The sequence below is a fragment of the Panthera uncia genome (genome assembly GCF_023721935.1).
Source record: "Panthera uncia isolate 11264 chromosome B2 unlocalized genomic scaffold, Puncia_PCG_1.0 HiC_scaffold_24, whole genome shotgun sequence".
Taxonomy (NCBI): domain Eukaryota; kingdom Metazoa; phylum Chordata; class Mammalia; order Carnivora; family Felidae; genus Panthera; species Panthera uncia.
In genome coordinates this window covers 20,183,016-20,207,661 of record NW_026057580.1, presented here as the reverse complement: position 1 = coordinate 20,207,661, position 24,646 = coordinate 20,183,016, and the positions used below count along the sequence as shown (strand labels likewise).

The 24,646-nt window shown below is 42.1% G+C and overlaps 1 protein-coding gene across 1 annotated transcript; it reads left to right on the top strand.

The window, feature by feature from the left end:
* Positions 1 to 9: 9 nt before the first annotated feature.
* On the top strand, positions 10 to 19,662 carry MCM3 (minichromosome maintenance complex component 3). The gene is made up of 17 exons (XM_049653802.1): positions 10 to 277; positions 1,393 to 1,505; positions 1,931 to 2,139; positions 2,590 to 2,720; positions 4,675 to 4,913; positions 5,632 to 5,740; positions 6,653 to 6,806; positions 7,139 to 7,270; positions 7,844 to 8,052; positions 8,909 to 9,083; positions 9,421 to 9,547; positions 10,338 to 10,488; positions 13,068 to 13,208; positions 15,083 to 15,186; positions 15,711 to 15,793; positions 16,201 to 16,270; positions 17,620 to 19,662. The coding sequence occupies exons 1-17, from the start codon at positions 200 to 202 to the stop codon at positions 17,816 to 17,818; spliced, it is 2,424 nt and encodes an 807-aa protein (XP_049509759.1). The 5' UTR covers positions 10 to 199; the 3' UTR covers positions 17,819 to 19,662.
* The last annotated feature ends 4,984 nt before the right edge of the window (positions 19,663 to 24,646 follow it).

The window sequence follows — 24,646 nt, the reverse complement described above, 5'->3', positions numbered from 1 at the left end:
AAAAAGTTCTCGATTGGACATTCACTATTTTGGCGTAAGAGGAATCAGCCAATCAGAATGTGAATATGCCCAGAAAAGCCCCGCCCCTTCTCAACGTAGCCTTTGGTGGCGGGAAAAGTTCGGAAGTTTTCGCGCCGGGGCGGGGTCAGGTGGGGACCCTTCGCGCGGGCTTGGAGGTAGCAGTTCCTAGGCGGGGAGCATGGCTGGGACCGTGGTACTGGACGACGTGGAGCTGCGAGAAGCGCAGAGAGATTACCTGGACTTCTTGGATGACGAGGTGAGAAAGGCACGGGGTCGCGAGTCTCTGTTGCTTGGAGCCCCTGGGGACGCTGACGGGCCGAGTTGGGCTATGGCAGATGCCGCTCCACGCCGAGCGGTGGCTGGGCCCCCGGAGCTCCCGAGAGGACTGCTGGGCCTCCGGACTGTTGCGGCCGTACCGGCGCCCTCAGGACCCTTCCATGCCCGATCTAGTAACGTTTCTCCCGGTGGAATCCGTCGTTAGCTTGTCGCCTGTAGGTGCATCCTTGACAGAGCGATCCTGTAATTCTCCTAAGTGCAAATGATAGCGGGGTCTCGCGAAAGGCGACGGGTTTCTTTCAAGTGCACACAAAATAGCAAAGCTTCCTTTGACCTTTTGGAGATCACTCCCTGCTTTCCGAATTTGGAGGGAGTGTGGGGGAAAGAGTGCGTTAGAACGGTAATGACCCGCTACGTTGTAGTTGCGCAGATTCTAATCACTGACTTCCTACGGGGCAGAAAAGATTTCTTCCTAATTTGGCCGCATTCTTTTTCTATGCCACAGGAGATGCAGAGGAAAAGTATTTGGTATGCTGGTAAAGGGGGTTTTGTATGCCATCCATGATTGGAAGCCTTAGAATACTGGTAAAGCATCTTGAAAGATTGATAATACTGTATCTGTAAACAAATAGCGAAGGCTCCCATATCCTTTAGGTCTGGATATGAGAGAACTCTTTCCTATTCTACAAACAGCTGATCGAGAAATAAAATCTTTTAATTCCCTACGTAATTCTTAAGTGAAAAGTCATTTTGATATGCTAATCTTGTTTTGACGAGATTTTTACTCGTCCTTGTAGACTTATTATTATGAGCTTGTTTTAATTCCCCATTAAAAGTTGAGAAATGACTGCATACAGAAAAGCTGTAGTTGTCAGTAGAAATAATAGCATGGGCGTTGAGGAAATCATTATAACTCCTGCAATGGCCTTGTAAGGTGTATTTGGAATTTCAGGTAGTGAGTGAAAATGTGGAGAAATTGGGGGTCAGCTGTGCTGCAGAGAATGACCTTTATCTTGCTGTGAGAACTGCGTCTGTTTAAATACCATCTTATATTTGAATTTATGGCTGTTGTGATATGTGGTGGCTGTTTTGTAGGAAGACCAGGGAATTTATCAGAGCAAAGTTCGGGAGCTGATCAGTGACAACCAATACCGGTTGATTGTCAATGTGAATGACCTGCGCAGGAAAAATGAGAAGAGGGCTAACCGGTAAGTGGCAAGGGTTTCCAAGAGGATATCCTGGCTCCGAGTGAGAATGGCTCCCTTTTCTTTTCTCCGTATTGGAACAGGCTTCCGAGGAGAGAATCTGGATGAGATGTTTTTGACCCTCATTGCCTTACCACCTATGTTTTTTTCCTTCTTCCCAAAGTGGGTGGTAGGCATTTTCCTCTGGAGAGCTCCCCCTTCCATGTTTAACTGAGTATCATTTCTGCATCGTTGAGAAGTTGAACTAAAGTTCGCCGTCAGTTCTGATACAATTTACTGAGTCTTGTAAGATGGCAGGAGAAAGGAGGAGCTAGATTTTCACTTGTTGGCTTGATCATCAAGGAATGTCAACTTTTGTTTTTGAGGGTCAGTTTTTTTTTTAATTTTTCTCTCTCGGCTTAATAATTCTTTCTCTTAACCATCTGCAGCCTCCTGAGCAATGCCTTTGAGGAGCTGGTTGCCTTCCAGCGGGCTTTAAAGGATTTTGTGGCCTCCATTGATGCTACCTATGCCAAGCAGTATGAAGAGTTCTACATAGGATTGGAGGGCAGCTTTGGCTCTAAGCATGTGTCTCCCCGGACTCTCACTTCCTGCTTCCTCAGCTGTGTAGTCTGTGTGGAGGGCATTGTCACTAAGTGTGAGTGGCTTCAAATAGGGGACTAAGGGAATGGAGGTGGGATAGACTATGGGGGGGGGGGGGGCGGGGAAACCAGGAGAGGCTGAGAGGAGCTGGGTAGCATATAGCACTGAACTTACAGGGCGAAACTGGAAGGAGCTGTGAGTGTGCACCATTAGGGGGTCCAGAATGATGAATTCTGCTGAGAGTAGGGGAATCTTGGCAATCTCTTCATTCTAATTCTTAACTCCTATGACTTCTTGGACAGGCTCGGTTATACTTTAGATTTTATACAGATATGTTGATGTTCTACATGTAAATATAAAGATGATTAAATGGTAAGTATTAATGAAGTAGCTTCAACTAGTCAGAAGAGTACAGTATTTGGAGTCATGACAGGCTTGCCTGGGTCAGATTTCACCTCTGTCACTGTCTAGTTGTGTGACTTTCTATGCATGTTTCTATTCCTAGGCTCTCTAGTTCGTCCCAAAGTCGTCCGCAGTGTCCACTACTGCCCTGCTACCAAGAAGACTATAGAGCGACGCTATTCTGATCTCACCAGCCTGGTGGCTTTTCCGTCCAGCTCTGTATATCCTACCAAGGTGAGGGGAATGAATTAATTGGCCTTCTTTGGAGGTTGGAATCAAAGATGTCTGTTTTCATGCAAATAATTGTGTAATGTTTGAAGTCTTCTAGAAGTAAATAAGCTGAAAAGTAAGCATTAACTTAAAGGAAAGATTGGTTGCTAGCCAGAGTTTAATATGGAAAGCCTTCAGTTCTTTTTTTTTTTTTTAAATGAATACTCACTTTAGAAAATCTGGCAAATTATGAAAGTGTGGAAAAAAGCCATCAGTCTACATTGATCTTTTAGCAAAGTTATATACAAGTTTATAATCTACTTAAAGTAATATGGGAGAATACTTACACTATATTGCTGCTATGAAATCTTTGCAAATATTTTACTTTGGGTTTGGGAGAAGAATGGCATTGGAAATGGCTGTATTCTTAGTGGTCAGATTGATCTGAATTGAGGACGTTGTGAGACCCTCTACTGAGACAGAAGATGATTAATATTGGGTACTTGATGTCTGAATTCATTCTATCAAGGAATACCTTTCCCTGCTATCAAATAACAAGTGAGAACCACTGCATCCAAAGAATTGTTAAGTTCTGTGGCAGACACAGATATGAATGAGACCCAGTTCTTGTTTTCAACTCAGCTAGTGCAGGAATCTTAAAATAAAACAAGAATGAATATCTTAGAATTGTAACTGAAGCATACTTTAGAATCCTTTAGTCTGCCTCTAGATGAAATGCTGAGGTTTGGAGAGGTTAAGTGACTTGCATATGGTCTCAGTTAGTGATGACCCTAGACTAGAATACATGTCTTTTTACTTTCAGGCCAGTTAGGTTTTCTAAGTCACCCTGCTCTCTTCTTCATTAAGAGCTCTCCTTCTAGAATGTCTTCAGTAACTACTGAGGGAGTAGTCTTCTGTTGATTACTGGGGCCAGGCTTCTTTGCTCAAGACCTGAAATACTTTGGACTCCTGGAGGTCATCTAATGTGGTACTTAAGAACATGGCTTTGGAGTTATACTTGCCTCAAGTCTGGGCCCTGCAATTTCCTGTGTGACTTTGGGGAACTCTTCAGCCTCAGTTTCCTTATTTGTTAAATGTGAAAAATACCTGCTAAACGGAATTGTTGTGATGCTTATATGAGATAATCTCATGAGATGATAGCACAATGCCTTGTACATAGTAAGCACTTAGTAAGTAACAGCCGTTGTGTGTTTAGAAAACTCAAATGGCAAGAAATCAAAGTTTAAAATATTTTCACTGAAGTTTAATATACATACAGGAAAGCTTATAGGAGTTTGCAGCTCAGTGAAATTTCACAAACTGAATATACCTGTAAAATCAGCATCCAGACCAGGAAATTGAGCCTTCCTAACATTCAGAAGTTTTTAAAGGCCCACACTCCCCAAGGCTTAACCCTATCCTGATAGTTAGCTTGCCTGTTTTTATATTTTATCTGAATACTCCCATGTTGGGCTGCCTTTGTTCAATAGATATTTATGAGATTCATCCATGTTGTAAATAGGTGTATTTTATACATTTTCATTGCTGTATAGTGTTCATTTGTGTGGATATGCCACATTTATTTAACGATTCTGTTGATGGCATTTGGATATTTTCTAATTTGGGGCTATTAAGAATAATACTGCTGTGAACATTGTAGTATGTGGCTTTGGGCAAATGTTTCTGTCAGGTATGACCTAGGAGTGGAAATATTGCATCATAGTAAAGGGGAAATAAGAATCTTAATTTAGATGTTAATATAGCCATGATTCCTTCAGACTGTAGTTGTCCCTCCCATTAAATGATTTGTTACTAAAACAGATGGGAATAGAAAAAGCTAGAGAAGACATTTGGCTTGTTTTGTTCCTAAATACTAAAATCTCTGGTCATTTTCAAATTGTATTTGTTTCCTATAAAAAATGAGTATCGCATTTTTAAGACCAGGATGAGATAATGCTTTTCTGTGTGTCTTTTTCAGGATGAGGAAAACAATCCCCTTGAGACAGAATATGGCCTTTCTGTCTACAAGGACCACCAGACCATCACCATCCAGGAGATGCCGGAGAAGGCCCCTGCTGGCCAACTCCCCCGTTCTGTGGATGTCATTCTGGATGATGACTTGGTAGATAAAGTGAAACCTGGTGATCGAGTCCAGGTTGTAGGGACCTACCGTTGCCTTCCTGGAAAGAAGGGAGGCTATACTTCAGGGACCTTCAGGTAAAGGGGCAGTTGTGAGATATTTGACTGCTGGCAGCTTACATTTCTTGTAGTATTCTTTTTTTTTTTTTTTTTTTTTCCCAACGTTTTTTATTTATTTTTGGGACAGAGAGAGACAGAGCATGAACGGGGGAGGGGCAGAGAGAGAGGGAGACACAGAATCAGAAACAGGCTCCAGGCTCCGAGCCATCAGCCCAGAGCCTGACGCGGGGCTCGAACTCACGGACCGCGAGATCGTGACCTGGCTGAAGTCGGACGCTTAACCGACTGCGCCACCCAGGCGCCCCTTCTTGTAGTATTCTTGAACCAGTTTGCCATATTCTGGAGTGTCACGTCAGACAGGTAGAGCAACCTACCTGCCTGGGAGATGGGATGCCTCCTCTCCATCAAATAAAATTGATAATACTATCTTATGCTAAAAGTGGGAGTTATTGGGAACATGGTTCCAGCCTCATGGCTTACCTGGGAGAGTTTCTCACGTATTCCCACCTCCTTCTCGTCCACACTTCTGTCTGAAGCTCTGTGGGGCAGCAAAGAATAAATTCCTGAGGTGAAGAATCATTGGCATATTTGTGTCACAGACTAAGAGAGACTCGATTGTTGAATTCAGAACAACTTGTCTTTTTCTCTTTTTTCCTTTATTTTTTTTTCAACATGCTGTTGACTCTGATGTTAAGAATTGAAAACAGCAGGCTCCCTCTTACTCTCTTTGTCCCAGGACTATCCTGATTGCCTGTAACGTGAAGCAAATGAGCAAGGATGTTCAGCCTTCATTCTCTGCTGAGGATATAGCCAAGATCAAGAAGTTCAGTAAAACTCGTTCCAAGGTCTGAGCATCCTTTAGGGATCTGAGGGTGGGGATGGATTTGTTAGGGTTGTGTTTGGCCATGGGCCACCTTTCATCTTTGTACTGGATCAGGAGGAAGGTTTTCCTTTGAAGTATGTGGTGTTAGTTTTTAGTTTTGACCCAGTCAGCAGGTAAACAGGTGTTTTTGCTGTTTAATATTTCTGTTGTGTTACCTGCTGGGCTGCTGAGTGAACCTAATACAAATACTAGAATTAAAGAATATCAATGTACCAATGAGTACATTAGAATTGAAGAAAATGTAGTTGACCCTTGAACAACATGAGTTTGAACTATGTGGGTTTACTTACTTGTGGGTGTTTTCCGATAAATACAAGTACTGTAAATGTATTGCTCTTCCTTTAGATTTTCTTAATGGCTTTTTCCTTTCTCTAGCTAAATAGAGCATAGAATACATATCATATACAAAAATGTATTCATTGACTCATTTTATGTTCTTGGTAAGGCTTTACCCCAAGAGTAGGGTATTAGTAAAGGTTTTGGAATCAAAAGTTATGCGTGATTTTCCACTGCGTAAGGGGGTTGGCACCGCTAACCTCTGCATTGTTCAAGGATCATCTGTGTATGCCTGTGTGATAAAGGTCACTGGAAGCACAATACACATTCTTATTAAACCTAACATGTTGGGAACCTGGAAATGCTTTTTTTCTTAAATATTAAACCCCTAAGCAAGTTTTGGAATCCAGGCTTTCTCTGTATCTGTTCTGATAATGGTCTGATCAGTATGATTTGTCTTAAAATCTTACAGTTAGAAACAGTGTCTATATTTGCAGGTTTCTTCAAGTATTTTTATAGATTAAAGCATAAAGTGGAGCTCAGCAAAACCCCACTGAACCTCACCAGGCTTTTCACACCTTTGGTTATTCCTCTATAGGATATCTTTGACCAGCTGGCCAGGTCATTGGCCCCTAGCATCCATGGGCATGACTATGTTAAGAAAGCCATTCTCTGCTTGCTCTTGGGAGGGGTGGAACGAGACCTAGAAAATGGCAGCCACATCCGTGGGGACATCAATATTCTCCTAATCGGTATGGCATTGGGGATTTGCTTTAGCCTCTCGGTCTTCTCTTGTGGAGTGTGGTTGTGGGAAGCTATAGTCTGTAAGATTATGTATTTTCTACATAGTGTATTTTGGTTCTATCAAAGGGCAAAAGTCTTTTCTTAATATTATTCTCATTTTTGGGGTTCCTGATGTATAATATCTAAAATATATTCTTCCATGAATGGTGAAGGGAAAGTGAAAGGGATACTATTAACAACCAATTACTATAAATTTCTGTTATGCTCTTGGCAGAACTTGCTGGGCAGTGGGAGGAGTTTCCTAGCAAGTCACCACTACCCTCCTCCCCCCAAATTACAGGGGACCCATCGGTTGCCAAGTCTCAGCTTCTACGCTATGTGTTGTGTACTGCGCCCCGGGCTATCCCCACCACTGGCCGGGGTTCCTCTGGAGTGGGTCTGACAGCCGCTGTCACCACAGACCAGGAAACTGGTAAGGGTATAAAGGTCTTTGGCAAAGGTCCAGCAGTGAGATCAAGCATAGATTCTTTGAGTTTGCTCTCGGCACTGGCCTATGTTGAGAAGATACACTTGAAAGGTTAGTTTGAGCCCGATCGTAGAGGACTTAGTAGCCTCTGGTAACAGTGGCTGAATTATTTACGTCTTTGGGTGACCCTCTATTGACAAGAATGTCTTCAGTTTTTGAAGGAGAAGGCTTTGCAAATTGGGAGATAAAAATGAAGATTGTGCTATTTTATAAATTAGAGGAAGGGATTTGAAGACTAGTGAAAAGAGAGCAGAGCTCTAGTTGGGGAATCACATGAGGATGAAGATAAAGAGAGAATCCATGAGTAAAGTTTGTTGGAGGCTGGCTGCTGAGGGATCATACAGATTGGACCTTAAAAGGTTGACCCACCATGGTTTTTCTCTAAGACTCTAGGAACTTAACAGCTCTTCACTGTGTTCTCATGAGTGACAGTGAGTGCTTAGGAAGGAGATTGAAGTCTCTCCCCTCATCCCCTCCAACCTGGATAGTAGCACATATCTTTACCTCCTCATTTCCCAGGGGAACGCCGTCTGGAAGCGGGAGCCATGGTCCTTGCTGATCGAGGTGTGGTTTGTATCGATGAATTTGACAAGATGTCCGACATGGACCGCACGGCCATCCACGAAGTGATGGAGCAGGGTCGAGTCACCATCGCCAAAGCTGGCATCCATGCTCGGCTGAATGCCCGCTGTAGTGTTTTGGCAGCTGCCAACCCCGTCTATGGCAGGGTGAGTGGAATTAGGCACTTTACTGTTGTCCTCACCTTGGTTTGGTTTTGCTGAGTAACTGGGTCATGAAGTTTATTCTCAATGCCCCAGGGAAATAATAGGCCAAAGACTAAAGGAAGCTCATCCATCGCTTTGCTGCTGTCTTTGATATAGGGCAGTGGTTCTTCACCTTTTCATACACATCAGAATACCCTGGAAAGTTACTTTTAACAATAACTTTAGAAATACAGACAAGAAAACAAAAGTGACCTGCAGTCTCACAGCCCAGTAGCTTGAATTGGCATTACAACCAAAGTACTACATGCAGATGATAGGATATATAAACAGAACAGAGAGTACGATATGGACATTAAAAGCCTTTTCTCTCCTATCCCTTTCCCAGGAGATAATCACTAACAGCTCTTGAGGGTTTCGGGAAACAACTTAAGCATGTACCAACAGCTACATGATCTCCTTGTTAACAAATTAGTCTGTTTATCTTTGTTTTTTACTATGATGATGATGTGCTAATGTGTAATCTTTTATATTTATCCATCTTGGCGTTTGCTGAATTTGGCCTTTATTTTTTCTTTCTTTCTTTTTACTAGCTATCTTATTATACTTCATTGTATGGATTTATAGTAATTTGTTTAACTAGTGTCCTTTTGATGGGCATTTGGCGTTTTCCCTTTTTCCTCTTGCTATTATGAAATAAAATTGCAATGAATATCCCTTTCTGTGTATTTTGTTACACATTTGGAAATCTATCTGTATGATAAATACCTAGTAACAGAATCATTAATAACTTTAATTAGTCTCCTTGTGCTTTCTTCCCATTGATGTCGCCTCCACTTTCCTTTTTCCTTATGTTCTGTAGTATGATCAGTACAAGACCCCTATGGAGAACATTGGGCTGCAGGACTCACTGCTGTCCCGATTTGACTTACTCTTCATCATGCTGGATCAGATGGATCCTGAGCAGGATCGAGAGATCTCAGACCATGTCCTTAGGATGCACCGTTACAGGGCGCCCGGGGAGCAGGATGGCGATGGTGAGGTCATGAGAAGAGTAAGATGGACTAATGGAAGGGAACCTAAACTGACGCTGTTATCTCAGGCCTGGGCCAGATGGTGGGAGGTGTTTCTGTTTCTGAGTTGATGTTGAACCCTTGTCTGCCTGGCCACTCCCTTCTTGTTCACTGGAAGTTACCCTGAGGTGTGTCTTTTGTCAGTTTTGTCTGGGAACACTTGAGCATGTGTGAGCCAGGTGGTCCCACCTTTCTTATTTGTGGGCTCTGCATGTCTCTGTCTATCTTTGCTTTGTTAGTCTTCTCTATCTTCAGAAGAAGCAATTTCTTACTCTCTTCTCCCCCAACTTGGGTTTTCTAGCTATGCCTTTGGGTAGTGCCGTGGATATCCTGGCCACAGATGATCCCAATCTTAACCAGGAGGACCAGCAGGACACCCAGATTTATGAGAAGCATGACAACCTTCTGCATGGGACCAAGAAGAAAAAGTGAGCGGTCTTCATGTTTCTCCCTTGAGGGAACCTGAGATTTATGTCATATTAACACGTTTTTATGTGCTGCCCAGGCAGGATCATGCTTGGATTATAATGCTGTGGGCCTGTTTTCTGGATCCCACACATATACCCGTTTTTCTGGCTAGTTGCTTTATGTTTGTGGTGATTAGGCTTAGTTCTGATGTTTTCTTAAAATGGAAGACTTTGACCACATGCCCAACGAATGGTGGGTGTTTCACGTCATCCTCATATATGAAGTACTATACAAATCATGTAGCTATTTGTGACAAATTTATGTTGAAGGGGCAGTAGATAGCAAGCACTGGGTGCTGTGCAGGTGGATTTGGATAAAGGAGACTAGGGATCAAGTGCTCAACACATGAAATGCGAGATCTTATACCTCTGCTTTGGGCCGTGGTACGGTAGGATGCGTATAGTTTTCAAGCCTGTTCATTTAAGAACATGGAATTCGGAGTCAGAAAACTGAATTTGAGTCCATTTAAGCTACTCTGAGCCATAGTTTTTACCTAGGACAAATAATACCTAAACTTCACCTGTACTATTTACCTTACAAATAATACCTAAGTAAGTAGTAGCCACACAGTTCAGGAAAGATATATGAAAGGGTCTTGTACACATTCTATATAAATGGGATTTATGATAACGTATTCTAGATTGCATCTCTACTACTTGTCCTTGACTTCTCTGAGGAGAGGCCAAGTCCCTATCCCAGCCAGTTGCCAAGGTGTGGCAAAGACGTAGAATTCACTGTGTGTGTGTCCAGGGAGAAGATGGTGAGTGCAGCTTTCATGAGGAAGTACATCCATGTGGCCAAAATCATCAAGCCCGTCCTAACTCAGGAGTCAGCCGCCTACATTGCAGAAGAGTATTCACGCCTGCGCAGTCAAGACAGCATGAGCTCAGACACTGCCAGGGTGAGTCCCCACAGGGAAGATGGAGCTGGGAATTCCTTAAGTAGAAGGCTGGGAGTCCCAGTTATCTGGGAGGTCTGAAAACATTTTAACTTAGTGACTCCTTATCTTTTTCTTTCTGGTCTGAAGGGCTTCCTGTTATACAATTCTTATCATTTCCTTTTACAAGGGAAAATGAAGTGAGAATGCCAGAGATGCCTGTATCTCATTGGTTCAGATGACATTGGCCTCCAGAAGCTACGATTCATTCAGCAAACATAAGGAGCAACTTTTGGGAACTGAACTGGTGTTTGTTCTTACATATAGGGTTAAGATAGGAAGAGCTATCCTCAAAGAGCTCAGATCTGGGATGGGGAGGCAGGAAGGTAGATGGAAAGATCATATGTGCATATATATAGGTATATGCCACAGTGTGGTACCTAAAAGGGAATGAATGTGAAAGATGAGTGGAGTATATAGATGAAGAAGCTATTAGTTTTTCCTTTAGACTTTGTAGAAAGGAATGAGTGTGAGGGAAGAGGCTGTGATATTTGAGCTGGACTTCGGCAGATGATTATTTGGACAACCATGGTGATTATCCAAAGCTATTTCTAGAAATCTACCTGTGAATTTATCTGAATTTCATGGGGCATTGTAAGGATTTCAAAGCAGAAAGACCCAAGTCCAAGACCATTATTATGTGGTATAGACTCTTGGGTTTAGACACGATTCCAAATCACTTATTCCAGCCTCACACATAGACAGGCATTCCATCGTCTGGAATTTCTGCTAAGACTTCCTTGACACCTCCAGTGGCTGCATGCCTGGTACATCATTCTTAGAATATTCTTCTATTTATTGGGCTTGAACCTGCTTCCCCATGATGTAGACCTGTGGGTCTTAATTTTGTTTTCTAGTGATTGTGTATGACTTGTCTTCTTCAGATTAAGCACCCCCTTTTCTTTTTAATTGTTTCTCTCAACGTGTTCCAGTGTGTCAGAAGCCCTCTCACTGAGTGTAATATGCTATTTTAGTTGTGGTCTTAGTAGGTCTGGTAAATCTCTCGATTTGGATTCTGTAGTTCTGCTAATGCGGGCTAGGATTTCACTCACTTTTTAGGTTATTCAAGAATTAGAGCTTTTAATGGAATGTGTAACCTCCAAACTCTGGTTTAACAGCTTCTAAACCATTAAAAGATTTGGTGAATTTATTTAAAAGTGAATATATTTGTTTTTGAATGTGGGATGGGGTATAAATGATAATTTGGGATGCTTAGAAGTAGACGTGACCGGCTCCATCACTGAAGGATCATACAGTGGGAAATGTGGGTGTGTGACATAGAGAACTAGCTCTATGCTCTGATCCCAAGTCTTCAGCCAATTTTTTGGCCTTTCACAAATCCATTCACTCTCAGGTTGTGAGTTTTTTGTTTTTTGGGTTTTTTTATCCAAAAAATGAGAAGGCCAGGAGTGCCTGGGTGACTCGGTTGGTTAAGCATCCGACTTTGGCTCAGGTCACAATCTCACGGCTTGTGGGTACGAGCCCCGCATCGAGCTCCGTGCTGACACCTTGGAGCCTGGAGCCTGCTTTGGATTCTGTGTCTCCCTCTTTCTCTGCCCCTTCCCTGCTTGCACTGTCTCCCTTTCTCTCAAAAATAAAAAAATAAACATTAAAAAAAAAAAAATGAGAAGTCTAGGTAATGTCAGGGATGCTTAACTGGCACATCAGAATCCCCTGAAACTGAAAAAGTATACATGACCAGTCCTAAACACAGACATTCTGACTCATTAGTCCAGAGATACCATTTAGCCAATAGTATTTAAAAAAGAAGCACACCAGTTTGGTGTGCACCCACGCCCATGAGAACCACTTGATGGGAGCATGCCAGAATGCTCCTCCCCTGGACTTGAATTTACCCTACTTTAAAAATTTGTCCTTAGGGGTGCCTGGGAGGCTCAGTTGGTTAAGTATCCAACTTTGGCTCAGATCTCCTGATCTCATGGTTTGTGAGTTTGAGCCCCACATCAGGCTCTATGTTGACACCTTGGAGCCTGGAGTCTGCTTCGGATTCTGTGTCTCCCTTTCTCTCTGCCCCTCCCCTGCTTGTATTCTGTCTGTCTCAAAAATAAATAAACATTAAAAAAAAAATTTCCTCCCCTGCCTTAGTGTGACCTTGCACAAGTTACCTAAAGCCCTGAGTTCCATTTTCCTCATCTATAAAACTTGGAGAAGTTATTGAGAATATTAAATGATGCAGTTGATACAAAAAGCAAAGCTCTTACAGCATCGCAGGCTGGAAGTGAAGGATTATCATTCTTCTTTCATTATTGTAGTCTCTTTAGCCTTTTCTCTTTCCATCTATAAGATGTCTCTTTTTTCTTCCCTGTTCACCTACTCTTTTCTCCTTCAACACTCATATCTCCTTGGTTATTTTTATCTTTCCGAATTTTATAAGGTGTTTATGTAGAATACAGAGCTCTGAATCCTTGCTTGTACTTCCTAGAGTCATCCTGGTAGTATATTCATCCTTTTCTGTGCAGTGGGAATGACAGGCATGCCTAAGGAATTCTAGACAAATAATCCTCCCTTGTTTTCTTCCCCAGACATCACCAGTTACAGCCCGGACCCTGGAAACTCTGATTCGCTTGGCCACAGCCCATGCCAAGGCCCGCATGAGCAAGACTGTGGACCTGCAGGATGCAGAGGAAGCTGTAGAGTTGGTCCAGTATGCTTACTTCAAGAAGGTGAGGGTTCAGATGCTTGAGAACTTCTTCTGGGTAAATGTTGGTACTTAGGCTGCCCAGCTCTCCATGGCTGACACCTGCATTTAGGTCACCAATGGAAAGCAACATTTAACTGAATGTGAGAACCAACTGGAAAGCTTTAAAATACTGATGCCAGTGCCTCTAGAGGCCCCAGAGATGATGATTTAATTGATGTGCTACACCATCAAGAGATTGCTTCTCTGCCTATTCATACTTCCTTTATCTCTTAAAAAAGTAGATGTTTCCAAAGGATTGACTTTGATGATCTTCCTCTTCCCTTTATACCTTTTCCCTTGCCAGTTTCTTGAAGTATCCCATTGGTATCTCAAAAACTCGCATCAGAAGTTGAACCTTCACGCTCTTAGGTGGAACTTGAGAAACTTAACAGAAGACCTTGGGGGAAGAGAAGGGGGAAAATAGTTACAAACAGAGAAGGAGGGAGGCAAACCAGAAGAGACTCTTAAATACAGAGAAGAAACTGAGAGTTGATGGGGGAGGGGGGGAGGTGGTGCACAGGGGAGAGGGGAAAATGGGTGATGGGCATTGAGGAGGGCACTTGGGATGAGCACTGGGTATTGTATGTAAGCATCAATCACAGGAATCTACCCCCAAAACCAAGAGCACACTGTATACACTGTATGTTAGCCAATTTGACAATAAATTATATTAAATAAACAAACAAATAAGCAAACTTAAAAAAAGGAATATCTTACATGTTTATAGCATAAGTTACATACATTCAATACATATTCGGACATTCAATGCAGATTTGGCTCCTGAAAGGAAACCATAATCCTTCTCTCTTGCGTAATTTCCTGGAAGGCTTTCTCCCAAACTTCAGGATGGTTTCTTACCTTCATGTAGGAACACCACAGGCTTTCAGTGACCTTTCAGATGACAGGCTTCAATGGGTGTCCCACCCCACAAGGATATCAGCCCAGTGGGATAATACAGTGTGTCATGCAGGTTATGCCCAAAGAGCCAGCACACTGCCGGCATGTACTAGAAAACTCCATGGCCTAAGTTTTCTGTTCAGAAAAAGTTAAAGAAAAAGAAATGTAGTAGTTACACTATTACATATAAGTCACTGGTTGGTGCTGCAAAAGATATCCAAACTCAGTACAGTGCTGGCACTCAAAAAATTGACAGTGTAATACTGGGAATTCAAATACATTTCAATTGAAATATAAAACTGACTGGGTGCCTTCTAGGGGCCAGGCACTTCTAGATGGTTGGGATACAGTAAATAGATATGGAGAGACATGGAGCCTCCTCATAACTCTTAAAAAAAAAAAAAGTTGAACTATCAAACTTGCCTCTTATTCCATCTCTCAATTTCTGCTTGTGACATTTTGTTTATGTCATTTTAGACACCAAGACTTGAAGCCTTGCCTGACTTCCTTTTCCTCGTTGCCCACCTCCTTTCCACTTTAGTGAATTATAGCACTCTGGGCTTTAATCATGGGTCCATAAGCTTTTCCTGGTTTACTCTTTTTGCTAGGGTGGGAATTGTCTTAAATTTAAATTAAACACCTGATCTGTAAAGAAATGAATTGTTTTCCATTTAACTATTATTGGCCAGCCTTTTTTTTTTTTCATTTATTTCTTTGTACTGTAAACACTCATTAAGTACCTCCTATGTGAAAGGCATTGAACATACTTCTCAGCATTTAAAGATAGGTAACAGCCTATTCCTGTGCCCCTGGTCCTGGGACTCAGGGGCAAAAGAGGCTTAGTCCTTAGACATGGAAGTTTTTTCTTTTAGTGTAGAAGGGACTCTTATTCAGAGTTTTTTATTCAGTTTCCCAGAATCAGTGACCCTTCCCACCCACCTGTGCTTGGCTTGGTCTTAGGTTTTAGAGAAGGAGAAGAAACGTAAGAAGCGAAATGAGGATGAATCAGAGACAGATGATGAAGAGGAGAAAAGCCAGGAGGACCAAGAGCAGAAGAGGAAGAGGTAAGGCGGAGCAAAGAGAAATGAGATAAAGACTGCAGTTAGGGCTGGGGAGAGGGGTGGAGGTGGATCATGTACTGCTGGTTGACATCAAGGTTTTAGGGAAAGGGTGCCTAGATCTGCAGGGTTGGAAGCCAGAGATAACCTAGGCAGAGAGTGAGCAGGCCCCTCTGTTGTCTTTGGTACGGTGCTTTTGACCTCTTTCCTGCTAAAGCTAAGTACCAGGAACACTAACTCACTTGGGTTTTTGAGCATGTCTTTCAAAATCCTTTCCTCACGATTACTTTTTCCTCTCATGCCTGTGGTTGAATTTATAAGGGCGTGTAAGAGAGAAGAGCATTGGGAAGCAGGGCCTGTTTGTGTTCTAGTTCGGAGGCTTTTGATCTCTTAAGAAAAAGTAGCAGTTTGTACAGGCCTGGGCCTAGTGTTTCACTTTGATTGTAGGTAGTTCTAGTTCTTTTTCTCTGGTCGGAGGCACAGGATGGATTTCCCCAAAGTCTTTCTCTTAATTGCTGTGGGTATTTTAGGAGGAAAACTCGTCACTCCGATGCCAAGGATGGGGGCTATGACCCCTATGACTTCAGTGACACAGAGGAGGAAATGCCTCAAGGTGAGTGAGTGTCCCCTATTAAGAGGTGGTTCCTTTGCTGACTTTAGTTGCTCTGTGTACTGCATTATCTGGTGGGTTCCCATTTGGTTTCCTGCTCAGGGCCTTGTGTCCAAGAGGTTTGTCCTAAGAGAACTTAGGGAAATCCAGTCAAAACATTGGAAACTGGGCCCAGTTTGCTCAGTAGTTTGCTTCTTTGAGCTGTGCTTTTTGCCAAGCCTGGCTTAAGTATCCCAGACAATGTATGAGATGTCTGACCCCTTTACCCTGGCTGGCCCCTTAAGAACCTTAGGAAATGAGTATTTGGCAGACTTAGTGAGGTGTGGCGAGTGGGGATTACTTGTCTAATGTCTGTGGAAATGGCTTCATCTGTTGTCTTCCTGTTATCTGCAACCATTTATCCTCTAAAGTGCATACTCCAAAGACTGCAGACTCACAGGAGACCAAGGAGTCCCAGAAGGTGGAATTGAGTGAATCCAGGTGAGTAGGAAAGTGAATGCCACATGTCCTTGAGGCAAGGACTTCTTTTCTGGGGAGAGGGTGTGAAACAAGCTGGTTATCAGCAGAGCTCAGAATTGTAGGCCCAATGATTTTTAGAACATTTTATATTCTAATTATAATTTCAAACTTTAAAAAAGTTGCAGAAATAGTGTAAAGAACTCCTTTATACCCTTTGCCCAGAATCCCCTGTTGTTTACATTTTATCATTTGCTTTATAAATGGTGCTCTATGAGAATTTTAAATATAGTGTCCTTGGGAGGTCAGGAAGGAGGAGAGTCTTGAAGCAAGAACAAAATTTTTGTCTTACTATAACCTTGGGTTCTTTTCAATAGGATACAGACACACATTTTTCTTTATTGAATTGTCGTTATTTGCTTTGGGATGAGGAATTGTTACCACTAGAGGTTCAGAAACAGTTTTATATATCTATTTTTATGTTTACTGGACACCAAAGAAAATCTATGATTATGGTTTGCTTTTTTTCTTTTAATAACTTAAGCACACAACAATATATTGACTGAAGACAATATGAAAACATTGAAAGGTATTTAGGAAAAAACATTAAAATCAATTGCAGTTTCATCTCCCAAAGACGACCATTGAAATATACATACGTACATATATATATATATATATATTTTTTTTTTTAAGTAAGTAATCTCTACACCCCATGTGGGACTGAAACCCGTGACCCCAAAGTCAAGAGTTGCACACTCTTCCGACTGAGCCAGCCAGGTGCCCTTGAACTGTATTTTAAAACACGTTCTCAGGAGCTTATATAGATTTTCTTTTTCTTTTTTTTTTCTTAAGTTTATTTATTATTTTGAGAGAGAGCACATGTATGCATGTGTGAGGAGGGGCAGAGAGAGGGAGAGACAGAGAATCCCAAGCTGAAAGTGCGGAGCCCAACCTGGGTTTGAATCCACAAACCCTGTTGTGAGATCATGACCTGAGCCAAAACCAAGAGTTGAACACTTGACTGACTGAGCCATCCAGGCGCCGCTAGATTTTCTTTTTTAATGACTATAGTGTGGATATATGAATTTATTTGCATTTGGACATAATGATGGACACTTATGTAAAGCAGTTCTGTAAAACTGCTGTTGACAGTAAAACATTCTTATATTTATATATCACTGTGTACTCATGGAAGTGTAGTTGTAAGGTTAATTTCTAGAAATGGACTCCTGTGGTCGGAGGATATATACTTAAAAATGCTCAGGCAGCTCTATAGTAGAGGGAGTATTGGGGGATACCTGTACTGTGTTAACACTTAAGAGCATTTGGGCTTGTTTACTTCTTCACCCATCTTTTCCTGACTTGGGCAGGTTGAAGGAATTCAAGGTGGCCCTCTTAGATGTGTTCCGGGAAGCTCATGCCCAGTCGGTGGGCATGAATCGCCTCACAGAATCCATCAACCGGGACAAAGAAGAGCCTTTCTCTTCAGCAGAGATCCAGGCTGCGCTGAGCAAGATGCAGGATGACAACCAGGTCATGGTTTCTGAGGGCATCATCTTCCTCATCTAAGGAGGCCTCATCTCTGAACTTTGGGGTTCTGCCAAGGAAGTTTCTTCCATATTTCCTCTCCCCGCCAATCTTTCATTCCCCGGATAACGGTGTTAATTGAATTGAAGTTGAGGGATATGTGACAAAGCTGCCATAGGGTAAAGAGAAGAAAGTGGGCAAGGACTAAGACTGTTGCATGTGCATTCATTCATTCATCCATTGATTCATTCTCTCCATCTCCTACCCAGAACAAACCAAGCCATTGTTGGCTATAAATAACATATAACCTCTGAGAATCTGGGGGTGTTGGACCACAGCTGGTTTTTGTTCATCCTTTCTGTGTTTGTTAGCTGTTTTTCTCTCTGAGCACATTGGTCTAGAACAGGCTTTGAGAGGTTCTGTGCTGGCAGAGTGAAGCTCTGAGGCAAGTCATGAAGGCCAAGAAAACTTTCTCTGCTGTAGCACCAGTTAAGACTAATACATGCTTCTGACCCAAATATCTAGGACATTGAATAAACTTAACTATTTTTATATTATACACATGGCCTTAATACTGTGTGCTTTGGTAGACACATTTAATTTTGTTTTCCTTGAAAGCTGTGCCCTGCAGGTTTTGCTGCTTCCACATTTGCACCAAGTCACCACACGGTGGCAGCAGGCTGCTGTGCTGTCCTTGGGGGTTAGGTCTTTAGGCAGTTTTCTTCGTCAGTGACACCAGCATTTACCAGTTAAGCTTGTACAAATCAAGTTTTGCCAATTTGACATCGCTAAATGGCCATGGGGGGCAGGTGAATGAAAGTCCAGGAGAATTGACCCTTTTCCTGACTTTTCTCAGCCTGAATCCAAACCCCTTCCTGGAGAAGTAATACCTGGTATATCAGACACTTAAATATTGTGAGTACTTGCCGATAAGAAGATCTCCTTACAGGATCTTTGTGAAACTACTTGCAATTGGATGTTCAGCTCTTAGGGTTTGCTAGTCTTTTTGCACAGGAGTTTGTGGAGGGGAAGTGTGACTTTATGGGGGGCCTGCATCACATGAATTGGAAGCTGCTCTGAACAGGAGATCATGTTGGTTCTCCACGTAGTGACTGGTGAAGTTCTTCCTTCTCCCTTGCTCATGAGGGGAGCACCTTACCCTGATACTATGGGACAGAAGATGGGGAGTTCTGGTTTTGTTTTTGTGATTTTGTTTGTTTGCAGATGTGAAATCCAAGTCCTATTGGAAGTAATCCAGAAAGCATAGTTCCACAGGAGAGGGCAATGGTATCAGAGGGAGGAATCTGACATTAATTGAACACTGACAATGAGTCCTATATTATGCTCTGAATTGGAGCAAATACGGGACTGGATGCTCTTGAGGCCTACTGGTTGAGGATATACACGTCTAATGTGTCAGTGAGAAATTTTAAAATATAATGAGGGTTACACCCAGTAAGAACTATAGACATTGAGAGGGCCATGAGAGTATCAGGAAGGGGTGGGAGCGACCATGGGATACTGATATGAAGAAAAGCTAGGGATTTTAAAGGATCTCCTCAGATGAGCATTTCCAGAAAGGTCCAACATTTTGTCAGTAGGACTCTTGCTCTCTATCTTTCACACCTGGAGAAACTCAGGCTGAGTGGGAAAGTAGGCTGATCTTGCAGTTTGTAAAAGCTGTAAAGCCAAGTTTACCTTGCTGACATTTCAGCTCTGCAAACTAACCAAAGAATCTGAAAGAGAAAACCATGTATTCTGGAGTCACAGTAGGTGGTAATTGCGTCAAATTGACTGTTAGGAACTCCATCTTTACATTGGGTTTTTAAAAATGTGTGTAGTTTCCCAACTTGCAGTGACATTAAAGAAGTTGGTAAGCATTTGAAGGATATGTTCCTACTCAGTGTTTGTATGTTCCTATTCCTGCTTCAGGAACTGCCAGGGGGTTGACCTGCATGCAGGTCTTTCTTCCTGAGGGTGCTACTGGGCCACACAGCACGGAGACTGGTGATGGCCCAGATTCACCAGGACAGAGAAGTACACGCTTCATTATCTACATGCTTCATTCAAAAAGAGAAGTCTGTTTACATTTAATGTTGCCATTGAAATAGTTGAAATAATTTGTGGGGCTTAGAGAAATAAGTCCTAGCTTGAAAAATTTTATGCTGCATTATTCTTGAACTCTCCTGGATAAATGAAATGTCAATATGGAAAGATAGCTGTCAAAAAAAGACAATTTGGTAGGAGTTGCTGGAATTGAGTCTCTCCTCTGCCATTTACCAAATAACTTAGGGTGAGTGTTGAGCTACTTGTTATTTTATCTGTAAAATGGGGATGCTTGCTGTTTCTTAGGGTGCTTGTGAGACATAACTGATCAAGTGGTAAGTGCCCACCAGCATGGAAATACTCCATGATACTTCATTATTACTGCAATTCCAACTTTCACTAAAACAAAATGATTCATTTTGATGTGTTTATTAAAAAAACCAGGGCACCTGAGTGGCTCGGTTGAGCATCTCTTTTTTTTTTTTTTTAACATTTTTTTTTTAACGTGTATTTATTATTGAGAGAAAGACACAGAGTGTGAGCAGGCGAGGGGCAGAGAGAGGGGGAGACATAGAATCTGAAGCAGGCTCCAGGTTCTGAGCTGTCAGCAAAGAGCCCGACGCGGGGCTCGAACTCACAAACTGCAAGATCATGACCTGAGCCAAAGTCTGTCACTTAACCAACTGAGCCACCCAGGCACCCCAGAGCATCTGACTCTTGATTTCAGCACAGGTCATGATTCCAGGGTCATAGAATCAAGCCCCATGTTGGGCTCCATGCTGAGCATGAAGCCTACTTAAGATTCTCTCCTCCTGCCCCTCTCCTACTCGCACCCTCTCTCCCTGTCTCTCTAAAATACAAAACAAAGCAAAACATGTGATCTTTTGATCAAAGCCATTTATAATTTCCCCCTTGTTAAGTTCCTGAATTTTGTTTTCTTTCCTGCCCTTCCACTCCTTGATGGTCCCTGCCCTCTGGTCAGTGCGGCTCTGACTCCAGTGCTTCTCACAGGGATGACCTTTACCTCTAGCTTGTAGCAAAGGGTTCTTTCACCTTCTCCCAAGGACTGAGATCTGCCCAGTGTAGGCAGTGTGTTCCCTCAGTTCTCACAACAGCCCTATGAGGTATGGTCATTAGGAAAACTCGGAGGATGAAGGTAACGAGAAAGGCGCATAGAAGCCAAAGAATAGGTTATCCTCTTCTCATTTGTCCTGAGTTTTTGAACTATACTAGTGGTCCCAATGATTCCAGACTTTCTGAGGTCAGGTTTCCCCCAATGGGTTTGGTCAGTAGAGTAAGGCAGGTATGAGTCACCTGTGTGCTGGCTGCCAAAGCTACTCAGTCCTGACTGAGCTGTGTGGGAGTTATCCACCTTCCCTGCATTCCTCACTCCCCTTCCAGGAGCAGGTATCACCACTGAAGCTCTATAAAGTAGGGGCGTGGGGAGGTGGAGTGCTGTGCATGGTTGCACAGGAAACCTTTAGAGAGCCCAGAGTTGGCAGAGGAAATGAGCCCTGCACTGGGAAGCAAGAATGCTGCATTTGAGTTCCTTTTCCGACCATATGTGGCTGACAGTCAGCCAGGCAGGGCAAGCCACTTCCTTAGAGGGAAATGCTTGGTTTCTTTATCTAGGAAGGGAGATGGTTGAAACAGGTGATCTCTGAGGTCCCTTCGGATCATGTATATGAGTCTTAACACCCAGTGTCCGTTCTACCCACATGTTATTAGCCCTAGCATCACTTGGAGGTGGGTCAGAATGAATCTATCATCTTGTTAGATCCACTTTTCGAAGGTAGTGATTTTGGGGCTTCTCTATTTGTGGGTATTTTCTGGGATGTTTCCACTTATCTCAAGGGGTTTTATTTAATTCCTAGAAAAATTTTAGAATAAAAGTTTTTGTTTAGCTTTATTTTAATTTGCTGAAATATAAACCTAGTTTGTTTTTTTTAAAATAAGTATTTTGAGAGTGTGAGCAGGGGAAGAACAGAGGGAGAGGGAGAGAGAATCCCTAGCGAGCTCTGCACTGTTAGTGCAGGGCTCAGTCCCACCATCCTAGGATCATGACCTGAGCCGATCTCAAGAGTTGGATGCTCAACCCACTGAGCCACCCAAGCGCCCCTAAACCTAGTTAACTTTCTTTTTGAAATCTGATACCTCAGTGATAAATGCTGAATTCTGCCTGGCCCATTATTAACCAGCATGTAATCCTAGCTCATTCTCTTCAGTCATTCCTCAAGGGAGAGAATGAAAATTTTAACTTCTTTTCCTAAATATTTTTACTATTAAACCCTGAGTATGTTTCCACAGCCTGTAGGAGGATATTAGCTTCTGCTGGGATTTACCATCCTGCTAATAGTTCTCCCAGCAGGTACTTTTGGTTGCAAACTAAGCCTTCCTACATTTAAGTATCAACATTTAACCTTGCCATGGATAGGTCAGCTCATGCAATCTTACAGATGTGTGCTGTTCTATTAATTTAAGTGGGTAGAGTCCTGAATGAGAGCTATAATAAAGCTGGATAAAATCTCCAAAAATATAGCCTAAAGTTGGAATTGAACTGTGTGGATAGTTCTATTTTTTAAAAATGTTCCTGTGACTAATAAAACATAATGGTCTGTTTGGGAAAATAGAGAACCAAAATGATATTACCACCTCACTATAGCTATTACAATTTATCTTTGATGAACATGAAAAACCAGTTTTGAAAGTGACACTTCGCAATATATCCAGTGGTACCAGCAAGTCGGGGATTAAGCATTTGACATTGAGATAGGGATTTAGGGACGAAGAATGTTTTGAAACTTTGAGTGTAAAGTCAGAGTTCTGAAAATCCTGCAGAAGTGCAAATACATGTCACATTTAACTCTAATGGATGATAAAAAAAAAATTAGGATTAACATAGGGATGCTGTATAACATAGGGAAGCTGATGAAGGGTTCCAAGTTCTTTAAGCAAACTAATTCCCAGAGATAACTCCATGCACTTAGTGATTGGGGCAGGTGAGAAGGGGTGGCCCTCCTAAAAGTGATCATTTTTATTAAGAGCTTACTATATGCACTAAGCGCCATGTAAATTACCTCATTAAATCTTCCCTACTGTCCTCTGGGATGGTTTTACTCTCCCTGTTTTACCAAAGAGGAAGTACAGTCTTAGAGAGGTCAGATGATTGCCCAGGTCCTCATAGCTAGTAGCCCGTAGATTTCCAGATTCAAATTCAGGGCTATCTTGTTTCTTAACGACTGTATTCTAACCATCATACTATGCTGCTGCTTTCAAAGGGCTGAGACTGCTCTAAGGAAGTGGTCACAGCTACATCTATGAGTGAACCTGGTGTGACAACAGCCTGGGTACCAGTGTGCAGAGATGAAATTGAAGACCTTCCATAATCGGTAATGCTGTCAGCAATTTGCCCTTGGAAGCCTGTTTGGCAGTGATTGGTATTTGCTATTTCATATCTTCTCACAAAGTTTATGCTATGGTCGGCCCTACAATTACCAGGAAATTCTACTCCTCTGGGAACTTTAAAAAAAAAAAAAATTGTTTTTTTAACATTTATTTATTTTCAAGAGAGAGAGACAGAGTGTGAAGGGGGAGGTGCAGAGAGAGAGAGGGAGACACAGAATCTGAAGCAGGCTTCAGGCTCTGAACTGTCAGTGCAGAACCTGATGCGGGGCTCGAACCCACCAACAGTGAGATTGTGACCTGAGCTGAAGTCAGATGCTCAACCGACTGAGCCACCCAGGCAGCCCTAAACTTTAAAATTTTTTAAACTAAAACCACTGAAATATTTTTTTTCTTATTATAAAAACAATCTTTTCATTAGAGAAATACTAGAAAATAACCATAAGAAGTAAATAGGAGCACTTGTAATCTAGTCACCCAGAGAAAATATACCTTGGGGTTTTTCTTTTTCCCAGATAAATGTATATATACCTATATAGTTGAGCTTTTGTTGTTTAATTTTTCATGATTATAAATAATACCTTGTTGCCAAATTTGTGTGTACCTACTTATTTATTTCCTTAGGATGATTTCCTAGAAGTGTCCTTGCTGGATCAAAAATATAAACATTAAAGTTTTAGATATGTTTCACCAAATTGCCAATTTATATCCCCACATGTGTGTGAGGGATGCCCTTTGTCCTACATCCTTGCTGACACTGGATATCATCATCACCCCCACCGGTACCTTTTTTAAATTGACAAATTTACTGTAGTTAGGACTTGAAATTAATTTTTAAGATTTCATACTGTGTACTTCCCACATAATACCGTTAGTAGTACTTGTAGTTCAGACTTATGGAGGTGGTTTAAAATTTCTATCACTATAAATAGCAAGTGCAAAGAAAGCAACTTCCCATCAGTATATAATCTTTGAGAACTAGGAATGAAAAATTGGTAGAGCAAGGCATCTTAAGAGCTGTCACTGACCATTTGACTTGGCTCTTGTTTCCATTTAACTTGTTCACACACAGATAAATGTGTGTAAGACAATGTGTAAAGGCTAAGAAGGATTCAGAATTAACAAACAAAACAAAACAAAAGAAAGACTGGTTTTATTTCTCCTCTTCAGAGAACAGGCAGAGTCACTGTGACAGGCAGAGTCACAGAGTCAAGTGTCCTGACTCCAGTCCAGACATCACTTAGAAGATGTTCACTCTTCAAGTCTCATCCTCTGACAACTGTCTCCACCAGGCCCTGGGCATCTTTGTGTCAAATTTCCTCCAGCCTTGCATGTGCATTCCTTCTCTGGGCTTGGGGTCAGAAGCCGTGGTTTGAATTCCAAACTCTGTTATTTGATAGCTGTGTGGCTTTGGACAGTTGC

What these genes read in the sequence shown, in the direction of transcription:
- MCM3 (XM_049653802.1), top strand. Translation starts at nt 200, where the DNA reads ATGGCTGGGACCGTGGTACTGGACGACGTGGAGCTGCGAGAAGCGCAG. An exon ending in TATACTTCAGGGACCTTCAG is followed by an intron (nt 4,914 to 5,631) that starts GTAAAGGGGCAG and finishes TCTTTGTCCCAG; the next exon opens with GACTATCCTGATTGCCTGTA. An exon ending in CGGGGAGCAGGATGGCGATG is followed by an intron (nt 9,084 to 9,420) that starts GTGAGGTCATGA and finishes TGGGTTTTCTAG; the next exon opens with CTATGCCTTTGGGTAGTGCC.